The sequence below is a fragment of the Leptonychotes weddellii genome, chromosome 2 (genome assembly GCF_054177405.1).
Source record: "Leptonychotes weddellii isolate Sample4059 chromosome 2, ASM5417740v2, whole genome shotgun sequence".
NCBI classification, from domain to species: domain Eukaryota; kingdom Metazoa; phylum Chordata; class Mammalia; order Carnivora; family Phocidae; genus Leptonychotes; species Leptonychotes weddellii.
Window position 1 is genome coordinate 173657865 of NC_138370.1, and position 12183 is coordinate 173670047.

Sequence of the window (12183 nt, forward strand, 5' to 3'; positions counted from 1 at the left end):
CACGTTCCCCCCCCCCCATTTCACAGTTAGGGAAGCTGATAAAAGCCTAACTCTGACTATAGTGGCCTCTCTGAATCTCAGAAGGTCTCGAGGCTTTACTGCCCACTGAGGCGGAGGGGAAGGGCCCAGGTGACTGTGTTAGCTGAGGCCAGGCTTTCTGGAATCACTGCTCCACTAAGCAAGGTGGCGCCTCTCCAAAGCCCAGGAAAATGGCCAGGGAAAAGCAGCTCAGTGACCTGGAACAGCGGGAGGAATTTCAGCCACAGATGAAGACAGCCTAGCAGGCGCTTGGATTGCAGAATCCTGATAGTTCCATGAACACTCGAGATCAGGAAATCACCCGGGAGTCAGGGCCCTCTGCCAGTTCCATCAAGGGAAACTGCAGCCTGGTTGAAAAGGGGCCCCCGATCCTGACACATTCCCCCCAGGCAGTGAAAGACCCAGGAAAATACAGCATGGCATGTTCCCAGTGGGCTGAGGGGTGACACGCAGTCCCTGACAAATAGCCCTGCATCCATACGACCCTGTTTGTCTTAGGAACGCATGCTGTCATTGGTCTGCTCAGACTTCGATTATTTAAATTCCTGTCTTCTTTCCCCTTCAATCAGTTCTCTGTAGTAAAACAGAGGTACCTTATTTTGTATGGGAATACTCAGAGACCTTATTAAATCCTTTATGAAATGAGGCTGTGTATGAATTTGAAAATTATAAATAGGATCTCTAATGGTTTGTTTTGAAGTAAATGTTGTTGTTTTAATCCTGATCTAATTTTCTCTCTGTTACATCTACAAATCTCATTGCCAGCCAATTAAATGAAATAATACTGGGGCACCTGGGTGGCTCAGTCAGTTAAGCGTCTGCCTTCGGCTCAGGTCATGATCCCAGGGTCCTGGGATCGAGCCCCACGTCGGGCTCCCTGCTCAGTGGAGAGTCTGCTTCTCCCTCTCCCTCTGCCTGCCTCTCTGCCTACTTGTGCCCTCTCTCTCTCTCTCTAATAAATAAATAAAATCTTTAAAAAAAATGAAATAATACTATCACTATGTGCATATATCACAAACCTGTTACATGCCATGCACTGCGCCAGGTGCATTTGCATCTTATCTAAAATAAATCCTCACCATAACCTTGATTTGTAAATGCTGACATCTAGAGAAAAGGAGTCATTTGCCTGAGGTCAACAGTCAGTGTTTTGTAGAGTTGGGATCCCACATAGGTCCGGGGTGGCTTGAGCTCTTTTGTATTCTTTCCACTCCACTACTCTGGCTCTCGCCTTTAATTTTTATAAACGTTGAAACTTTAATTAAAATATCTAAGTGAAGCAAAGGAAGAGCATCACCCAGAATGTATGTAAAAGATGGAATATAAACAGTAAAATGGTCTGAAATAAGTGCTTAGGGGCAATTGGCAACTTCTCTTAGGATCCTTAACGTTGATTTCCTCCAGGTAATCCAGCTCTGGGCCCGCCCCCAGGCTTCTTATGAAAAAGCCTCAGATTCTCTGCCTGAAATGCCTGCTTTGTAGGTTGCACCATATTCCTTAAAAGGATATGATGAGCTACTAGACTGCCCCCCTCCTCCCCACCGTATTTGAAAAGAGGGTCTTTGCAGAAATAATCAAGTTAAGATGATGTCGAACTGGATGAGGGTGGACCGTAATTCCAACAACTAGGGTCTCAGTAAGGAGAGGGACATTGAAGACAGAGGCAGAGACCGGAACGATGCAGCCACAGTCCAAGGTATGGCCAGGATTACCGGCAACCCCTGGAAGGTGGAGGAGACAACGAAGGATTTTCCCCCAGAGCCCTGCTGGTACCTTGAATTGCAGCCTTCTGGCCTCTGGAACTTCGACAAAATACATTTCACCCAGTAGCTGGTACTTCATCAGGCAGCCCTGAGAAACACGCACACGTTCCAGGGACTGATCAAGGTTCCATGACTGGCAGCCATGAACCCTGGATTCCTCCCAAATTTTAACCAAAATTTTAAACATGCCTGTTAGTCTCAGAAAAGTTATTTTACAAGTAGTGCGAAATAAGTAAAAATTATAGTGATTTCGAAAGGATGGACATCTGACACAAAAATAAATTAGTGATATTTTAATAAATTTAATAACCATCCACATATGTCCCATTGCTTCCCATTGTGGCCCTGGGAGGTTACGGAGACAGATACCAGCATAAATGCTGAATTCTCTGAGACAGTCGTAGCTGCAAGGGTTGGAGAGAAAAAGCTAATGGCTTAGGTGAGCCTGGACTCGTTGGGGGAATCCTGCCGCAGGGACCCAGGCCAGGACTCACTCCTTCCTCCTGCAGGCAATTTTCTGTTTCTCTGCACTTTGAAGTCATTTTCTTTTACTGTAAACCACTTCTTTCCACACAGTGGAAGACACAGTGCTGAGAGCTCCAGAGTCTCCCAGCTCTACCACCGAACTCAAGAAAGTAGTTTGAAAGAGAAAGCTGAGGGAACGTCAAGAAGGAGAAGGTTTTCCAGATCTCAAATTCTAGTATCCCAGGGAATGGCTCTGATTGGCCCAACTTGAGTCAGGTGACATTCCCTGGACCAATCCGATCTGACCATCGAGGAGGCCTCTGATTGGTACGGCTTGGGTCAAGTGCCAGCCCTTACCCAATCAATAGCGAGGACTAGGGAGGTGAGGTCTGTAAAAAGGCAGCAGCTGCTGTCTGAACCCCGAGCCACAAAAGCAAAATGATGGCAATGCTCTTCACTGGGAAAGTGGAATTGATAGTGTAGGGTTAATTGAGTCCAGGAGAGGAAAGAAAAGGATGCGTGATAGATACTGAAGGCTAGGGCAGATTAATAAAGAGAAAGCAGGCAGTCCCACTTGGCTTGCCATCTGACCTCCTCTTCTGGGCAGGTGAAACATAGGAACCATACATGGATGGGGGCATGGAGGGTAAGGGGACAGACAGGGCTGGCTGCCCAGGCAGAGAGGTGAGCAGCCCCAAAGTGGACCCCTAACTCAGGCCCCTCAACTCTCAAAGATCCCTGTCTGGAGCCACAGGGCTTCCCCAAGGGAACTCCGCAGCCCAGAACTGCACTGAGGCCATTATTCACCAACAGACCAGTGCCTGGAACTCCAGACCCCCTCTCTGAGCCTACACCCAGATCAAATCCCCAAACACAGTGGCTTACAGCAGCAAAGGTTTGCTTCTTATTCACGCTGTATGTCTATGGCAGGTCATGAGGGGGATGGGGGTTGCTGCTCTCACGTCACCATCATCCTCCTCACTCCAAGACTCAGCCTGAAGCAGCATTTCTGGAACATCACAGTGACAGAGGAAAGAGACTTTGAGAGGGTCTAGCATCAGCACTGCTCCAGCCTGTTGGTAGCATTTCTACTCACCTTCCTTGGCCAGAACTAGGCACACGGCCCAGCCCCAGGAGTCCGGAAGTGAGATCCTGCCTGGTTCAGGGAAAGGGGCAGATCAGACTGGTAAATGCCATTAGTGACTGCCCATCCACAGGACTGCCGGTGCATGCTTTTCTTGTGCACCCAAATCAGTGAGGACCCAGCAAGTCTCACCTGCAAGCCAGCTCAGACACAGAAGATCAGCCTCACCTCTAAATCTAGAGACAAATCTGCTCATGCAGGCATGCAGGAAGAGACACGAGGCTGGGAAGGCAGAAAGAGCAAAGTCCTCCTTTTGAGCCTGGGCTTGGGTCTGGAAAGCGGTGTGACCCACCCCCAGTTGCTCATCTTTTTGATGTCCCTTCTTATCCTTACCAGGGGCATTGTTAATTCTTCTCCGGAAGGTGGACGTAGGCATTCAGTGAGGAGGTGTCAGAGAACACGCCTAATACATCTCAGTCCCCATCACTCTGAAACCTGAGACTGCCTTCGCTTCCATTCTGCCCCAGCCAGATCTATTTGCAACGTGGGGGAGAGAGGGAGAGGATAGCAAGATAATCCACTACCTTTCGCTGTATCACACCCATGGTGTAGCAGGCTCCCTCCAGAGACTCCCTCAAATACGTTTGCTTTAGGCAACAGCAGATAAAACAGACAGAATTTTAATGCTTCTGGCCAAAGGCTATTATTGAACTTGTGAGATAAGGTGATCTTCCCAGTAAGTGATGAGGTTTGAAAATAGAACAGCCAGGTACACTGAGTTCTTACTTAAGGAACAGTCTTTCTGGTCTTGTGTTTTATCAATCAGAATCCCAGAGGAAATACTCAAAGGAGATATTGGTTGAAAAGGCCCTCTGTATGTCCCACCGCTCACACACAGGCTAGTGCAGTGGACTGGGGCTTCACGGAAGCCAGGAAGAGAGGGGAAGAGGGAGATCAGTGGGGGACAGGGCTGGGGAATAGATGCCCAAACTTGACTCCCCTTGCTCCTCCTGATCTCTGCAGGGCTCCCCATTGGACAAGGGCTTGGGAGCTCCCCCCAAGTCAGATTCCCAGGCACTGAGCAGGGCTGAGTGAACCTAGAGGACAATGGGAAATGGTCAGCCCAGGGGGCTTCTAAGAATTGAAGAGAGAGACTAATTCTAGAAAACACACCAAAGGCCAAAGGGAAGCAGCTGTCGCAAGCAGATTTCTGTTGCATTTCTGAGCTGTTCCCCCTTGCAGAGGGCTGTCTTGAGGGGTGGGCAGCAAGGTTCTGCTAAGAGTAGTCTCTGCTAGGGATGCTAGAGAAGGGATTCTTGCAGTGTACACGCAAGTGACTGCTTTCTTCCCTTCCATAGCCACCTCCCAGCCCTAACCTGATAGGCTTTGCTCAGTTTGGCATGAGCCCTTCCAGAACTTTCCTGTACTTCAACTCTGGTTTTCACGAACCACAGAGAAGCAGTATACATAATAGCTAAGAGCACAAACTCTGGAGTCAGACTGCCTGGTTTTGAATACTGATCCTTGCTAGCTTTGTGACCTTGGACCTCACACTTAGTACCTTAGTCTCCTCATCTGCAGAATGGGATGCAAATACCCACTTCCTAGGGTGGTTGTTAGGACAAGAAAGTTAACACATGTTAAGTACTTAACAGCCTCTGCCACATAATCAGCACTACACAAGTGTTTGCTCATATAATTCATTATATACAGAATTATCAGACCATATCCGTTAAATCCATTAAAAATCCATTAAACATCCATTAAACATCATTCTGCCTTAATTTTTTTATTTAACACACACACACACACACACAGTAACAACCTATCCCAACTCCCTCAGCTACAAGAGAAAAAGATCCATGCATGTTAACTCATGTGAACTGTTGCCCACAAGGGCCATGACTCACCAGTTGTGCAAATGGCAATCCAATTTTTGTCCAGCTAGGATACCCTGTTGTTTCATTTAATTACACCTGGCCTTCTTTCCCCCTTGGGATGTTGACACAGAGCCTGCCAACCTGGGCAAACACCCTGCCTAATAAAGGGTGGGCATTTATTTCTTTATTGCCCACCCCATCCTTCCAACACACGTGGTTTGTACACTTGCCGCAGGCTGGGTGCTGTGCTGGGTGCTGCTTAGAAGACACAGATGTCATGTTGTGGCCCCTTCCAGTGGATGAGAGACACACAACAAGGCAGGAGACCTAGTTCCAGTCTCCAGTTCCATGCCCTGGTCTTCCCTGGTTTAAGGGCCCCTCTGCACCCCTCCATAAATGCTGGGGGTGGATTCTCTTGTAGTCAGCCTGTTGTCCTATTTCACCTACTTCTGGGTCCTGACCCTCAGCCACCCCATCTGTACCCCATTCCAGCACCCTCTACTCCTCCAGGTCTTCTGCCCTGACTCCCTCCCCACCCAGGATGTGGCCTGCAGAGCCATCTCTGGGGACCTCCTTGTTGGGAGACATTCATCAGAATTAAGGCAGGTAGTTAAGTTTTACTTACTGATCCTCACCTTCCCCATCTGCAAAAGGGGAGTATCTCCACACTGTGATCATCATCATAAAAATAGCTGCCCTTTGCCTGGGTGGCTCAGTCGGTTAAGCATCTGCCTTTGGCTCAGATCACGGTCCCAGGGTCTTGGGATCGAGCCCCAGGTCAGGCTCCCTGCTCAGCAGGAAGTCTGTTTCTCCCTCTGTCCACTGCCCCCCTACCCCAGCTCATGTGCTCTCTCTCAAAAAGATAAATAAGATCCTTTTTAAAATAGCTGCCCTTTATAAAGTACCTGCTATGGGACAGACAGGCAGATAGCACACAGTGGCTCATCTTCTCCCATCCCTGTGTTACAGGTGAGGAGAGAGATGCTTAAAGAAGTTGCGAGTGGCCAGCCTTTCGGCCAGTGATGGTGAAGCTGGGCCTCTGACCTAACTCTGTAGAGACTCCCAACGCTGCAGTCTCCCACTACACCACTTTGCCCCTCCATCCACGTTTCTACACAAGCCAGGAAACATAACACGGGGAGAGCCAATGGAATGCTAGGAATAGGTGTGAAAGCACTTTATGTTGACTGCATACATGAAAACCGGGCTCTCACATCAGAGGCCAGGCCTCACCTACAGAAAGTCCGTAGCAGATGGATGTTTGTATTAAGTGGACTCCATCCTACGTCTGTGAAGTAGCTTGATTTGAAATGACTTTGATTGCTAATCGTTTTATTTTACTCTTCTGAAATACTTTGCCTTTGAAAAATGCCTCCAGCCCGATTTCTTACAAATTTTAATGTGTGTCCTACTCCTTGGTTGAGGTTCACTATCTCAGAGCGCTTCCTTCTGGCGTCTGATGGTGGAGTTCGGGAGGTTGAGGGAACTCGTGTCCGTCACTCAGAATTCTGGCCACAGAGCTGACAATTAATTTGATAAGTTGGCTGAGAAAATTAAGTGTTCCTGCCACTGCAGAGATAACCAGCCAATTTGCATCAGCAGACTTGAACTCTGCCTAGTAGGATATGTAAAATCCTTTTTCATTTCTTCCAGAGTTACAGATAACCAAGCTGTGGGCTAGTCATAGAAGTGAGCTCTCAGAGCCTCAATCATAATGGTTTCATATCTCTGTCTTGGTTCACAGATTCCTATTTGAACAACATGAGCCTTTCTAATTCCTTCAGAGCATGGAAAAATCATTCCATGCTCTCTTCCCTCCAGGTCAGGATTGAATGGCACAAGAGTCAGTGGAAAGAGCAGGGGACTTGGAGAACGATAGCCCTGGGTTTGAATCCAGCCTCCCAAAGTCACATAGCTAGTAAGTGGAAGACCCAGGGACAGAAACAGCCTGGCTCTAAGCCCGGCCCATTGGTGCTATGCCATGCTGCTTCCTTCTAGCAGAAACTTTGTCCAGTGAATGTTCACTGTTTGCTCTGTCCTGCTCCACAGCCCCTTCCACTGTGAGCCACAGACAGTGCTGGTGGAAGGGGAGGGGGCTGAATGGGTGGGTGAGTGGGTGGAAAGTGGAAGGACATTGATAAGATGGGAGGATGGTGGATGGGTGGATGGATGGATGGATGAATGGATGGATGGATGGATGGATGGGTGGGTGGATGGATGGATGGATGGATGGGTGGATGGATGGATGGATGGATGGGTAGATGGGCAGCTGATGAATAGGTGATAGATGGGTGGTGGGTAGATGAGGAAATGGGGGTAAGTGGGGAGATCAACAGATCAGTGTATAGTGAATAGATGAAGTGGATGGATGGATAGGTGAATAGGTGGTTAAGGAGATGGATGAGGAGTAGGTGGGAGGATGGATGGATGTATTGATGGATGTGTGGATAATGAATGGATGAGGTAGATGGATGGGTGTATATATGAGAGGTGGGTGGGTGGTAAATAGTAAGTGGATGAGGAGTGGATAGATGGGGCTGGGAGTAGGACAGATGGGTGGACATATGGAAGTGGATGTATGGGTGAGTGGATGGATGGATGGACGGATGGGTGGGGTAGAAAAGGGCAGATGGGTAAGTAAGTGGATAAATATATGGATGAGTGGGTGGAGAATGGATGGTGAATGGTTGGTGGGTGAGTAGGGGCACAGATATAGTGGGAATAATGCAGGCTTTGGTGCCTCCCAGAACTGGATTAGAATTTCAGCTCCACAGGCTATAGGTGGATGGATGGAAGTCTAGAGAAAGGTCCTTCTTTCTTGATTCAGCCACCTTGGTTCACACTGAATCTGATGATAGATTGCCATGGGGATGACCCATACCTCATTTAGTTAATGCTGTAGGGTCTAGTGCTTATGGTCATATGTATTTTATGTATGGGGACTTGAAACTGTTAGTTTTAATCTAAATAACTCTGGCCAAAAGAAGGAGCCAAAGTACCTAAAACATCAGCTCCAAAAAGGATGCTGGTCCACAGAGCAATGTTTTGCTCTACTCTCTGTGCCTTACCTCACTCATGTCCCTTCATTTCAAATCCCTCTCCCTCCCTCCCACTACCCCTGTTCCATACCAATCCTTAAAGTCCAGCTCAAATGCTGCCTCCTGCAGGAAGCCTTCCCTGACCTACACAAGACTTCCGAATCCATCCCTCCCTCATCTGCTCCACTCTTTATTATGCAACTTTTGAAGCTATATTTTGTGTCAGGGAAGTACAGGAGTCTAGAGACAGCAATGCTATCTATGCTATGTTTGAGCATATAAAAGAAAATCCTAATGGTATTCACCTTTACCTTGTGATACACCCAGAGAATTATGTGGCATTACCTGGAAATGCTGGTGTTTCCCATTTAGTTTCTTAGCCATTTGAGTTTTCCCTAGTTTTGATCTGATATTCTTTCCAGAGGTGCCTGAGAGAGCATCCTAGGGTAGAGGGGAAGACAGAGAAGGGATAGGGGAGGAAGGTTCCCAGGCAGTTCTCAGCCCTGCCCAGGAAGTCCAACCACCCCCTCTCCTCACACTAGACTCTCCCCGCCCCCCCCCACTTTGTTTTCTGGATCCCAGCCTGCTCTCTGGGTGCTGACCCCTCCTCCACTAGGATGATGAATGTTAACCCTAACCGCCTTTCCCAGGTATGCTACCTAGACCGCCACAAGCCTCGGGGCCAGAGGGACTGCACACCTGGTCCTTGTCCCTGTGGGTGGACAAAGGGTAGGAGGCAATGGCCACCAAGTTTAGGGTCTTCAAAATACTGTGTTGCTGCTGGTACTTCAGCATAACCCAAAGGACTCACTCAAATCCTAACACTGTTGCAAACACTAGAAAACACCGCCAAGCATGTGTGCGCACACACACAAGGGTCCTGTGACCCGTTGGGGCCATGGACTGTGTTATAGTCATCCGGGGGCCATCCGCAGTGCTGCGCACGTGCATGTTTGCTGAGTGAAATGGCTCTTTCACCTACATCAGGCAGTAGGTCTGCACTCCGTCTGACAGAACCTCCTAATGTGAAAAGCAAATTCAGGCTGAAATCTGCATCTTTCAGAGCAAGGAGCATTGTGGCAATCTTATTATTTTCAGCCCCATAGTAGATAGTTCACACACATTCTCTCTGATCCCCTTAGCCTCCTCCAAGTGAGTGGTAGACTCCCAGGTTTAGATAGGAAAACTGAGACTCAGAAGACGGCAGCTTGTCCAACGGTGCCCGAGTAGCAAGTACTGAGAGCTGTGTTCTTCCTGCTTTCAGACTTCTCGCTCTCTCCTTAAATGTCTCCATTTTATTTTTTGCCTGCAGTATGCACGCAGTGGGATAGTGCATGAACCTGAACTTGCAGATCACAAAGAGAAGGGTGTTGACATCTTAGATCATGTGGAGGGTGATCAGGAGGCCAGCTATTAAGAAATGCAATGTTTAGAATTGTGCTCCCTTAACAGTTTGTCATGGGCCATTTTGTAAGGCTGGGTGCTCATCTGTTTGGATATTTATTTGGCAGATAATTTGACTAGTGTCCATTGCCCCATTTGGACAGTAATCTCCGTGAGGACAGAGAAGATGACTACTTTGCTGGCCAGAGTTTCCCCTGCTCCTTGGCATGATGGCTGGTACATCAGTGGGCGTTCAATACATACATGTGAATGAATGATGTGTGGGGCTCCTCACCTACACTGATGTAGGTGTGAGTTTAAGCAAATTACATGTGTGAGCTCCTAAAGACTTCACAGGGAGTCATAAGGCAGGAAAGGTCATCTCCGTTTTACAGATGGGGAAACGGAGGCTCTGTGTGTTAAATATCTTACAGGAGTGCACCTGACCCAGGTTTTGACCCCAGGCCTGCCTGGCTCCAGGGCACCACACTCTGGCCCAGGGAAGGCACGGGCTGAGGGTTTCCCAGTTGCCCTTGTTGCACAGATGTGTCTCCTGGACATCCCGCTGCCCTCTGCTCCGAGTAACCGTCTCGGGTCTGTGCTGTGTTTGTTTGCAGGCTGAGGAGGCAGCAGGGGCAGAGCGGCCAGCTCTTGGACCCAGAAGGCCGGGCTGGGAGCCAGACCCAGGGCAAGCTCCAGGACGGGTGCAACAACAACATTCTGGCCCACGCCTGCTCCCGTGGCTGCAGCAGCTAAGCCACCACCTGCGGCCACCTGACAGGACCGCGCACATCTCTGTCCTGCCCACCGAAAGCCCCTCTCGATGCCACGATGGTCCTTATCTCACCCCTGATGACATCAGATGCAGAGAGAGCCCTGAACTTGGAGCTGGGAAGCCCGGGTTCTCGTCCCAGGTGCCTGACTGATTCTCTGCATGACTTTGGACAACCTTGCCCTTCCTGTGCCTGTTTTCTGCATCTGCCAAAGGGGTTAAAACAGCTCTCTGTCCCACCTCTAACTACAAGGTTACTGGGAGAAACCAAATGGATAGCAGACATGCAAAACCTGCGACGTTTATGAAATTGTTTACACAGGCAAAATACAACCTCGATATCTGAAGTGCACTCCTATCCCGCAAAGCAATTAGACCATCCCAACTTTGCAATTCGGTCCATCATGGCTCATCACACAGTACTTTTGAAAATGCAGCCCAATGGCAAAATAAACATCTCTGCACCTGCCCTTCCAATGGGAACACCATTCCCAAATCCTGGAGCAAAGCCTGAAGTGTCTTCGTTTGCCTTCTCTGCCAGGCCAGTCTTTCTGACCCTTGAAGAGGGCATAGCCCACACACCAGCCCGGTCCCCTGGGTCTCGATGCTGCAGGTGCACGTCTGCCCTCATTCACAGAAGACTGCCTCCCACCTGTAATTTCAGCAGCTCCCCACCCCCGACCCCACACCGTGCACCGGGATGGCAGGCAGATGCCCTTCAGAAGGTCAGGTCCCTGACCATCAGTCACTCCTATCGAGTGCCATCAGAGCTCCTCCCAAAACCCAGTCCCACAGCCAAATTCTGAGTCCCCATCCTCCTTTTGAGTGTTTTTCCTGTGAAGCGTGTGAAGTGGTCTCCTCAGCATTGTCTTAAAGAGGGCCTCCAAGTGCCACTGATGATGTGGCCCTGTACTGATGGATAAAGAAGCATGGGTGACTAGAAAGTTCACTCTAGAAAGAGAGTAGACTCACACAAGGAACAAACTGCTGAATGACCGGTTCGGGGAGCCCCCAGCCTCTGAATGGAGAGAAGCTGTAGCACCAGGGACAGAGCTCAGACGTGGAGTCAGGCTCGTTCAAAATCCAGCCCTGCTGTTTACTAACCGGAAGACCTTAGGCAAACTGCATAATCACTTATGTGTCATTTCCTTGTTTTCAAGCGGTGATGATAAAACCAGCCTTGCAGGGTTGTTATAGGGTTCAACAGCATCCGGTGCGGGATGCACCCAGCATGCACCGCTCACTGAATGGTAATCACATTTTGTGGGCATCACCATCGTCGTCTGGAGAAACTTTGCTATGTCACTCACTTGGCAGGTCACTTTCTGTAGAAATAAGCTTGGTGTTTAGGATTCCTGGAACTTTTCTTCTGGAGTCTTTGAACTCTGTGTATCCCTGTTAAAATTTCAAGTGTGTTTTTATTTTTTCTTCCAACTTCCGGTCTTTACTTTTTACATCATGAATCAGTCCTCGGGGCTGTCGACGTCATCTCCTGGCTATCTTAAGAGATGTTTTAAAGGATGGTGTGGTTTTGTATTTTTATTTTAGAAACAGGAAATGGTCATTATTTTCCTCCTTTGAACCAAGCCTATTTCTCGATTTTGTTGCCCACATAAGTCTACTTGTCTTGCACACTTGTCACTCTGTGTCCCCCATCGGCACTGTCCCATTCCCTCCAGGAAATCACAGGGTTGCTCCTCTCTTCACTGTGACCCAGGCAGCAAGTCAGATTTCTCGCTGGGCTGAATTCGTGACGTAG

At 48.8% G+C, this 12183-nt stretch overlaps 1 protein-coding gene across 2 annotated transcripts in view; it reads left to right on the forward strand.

Moving 5' to 3' along the window:
* The window catches only part of STK32B (serine/threonine kinase 32B), a 119055-nt gene extending 106878 nt beyond the window's left edge, over positions 1-12177 (forward strand). For both annotated transcript variants that reach the window (XM_081812645.1, XM_081812646.1), the window contains one exon: positions 10270-12177. In XM_081812645.1, coding sequence (XP_081668771.1) covers positions 10270-10408 — 139 coding nt within the window. In that variant the 3' untranslated portion in view covers positions 10409-12177. The remainder of the gene's footprint in view (positions 1-10269) is intronic.
* Positions 12178-12183: the final 6 nt, after the last annotated feature.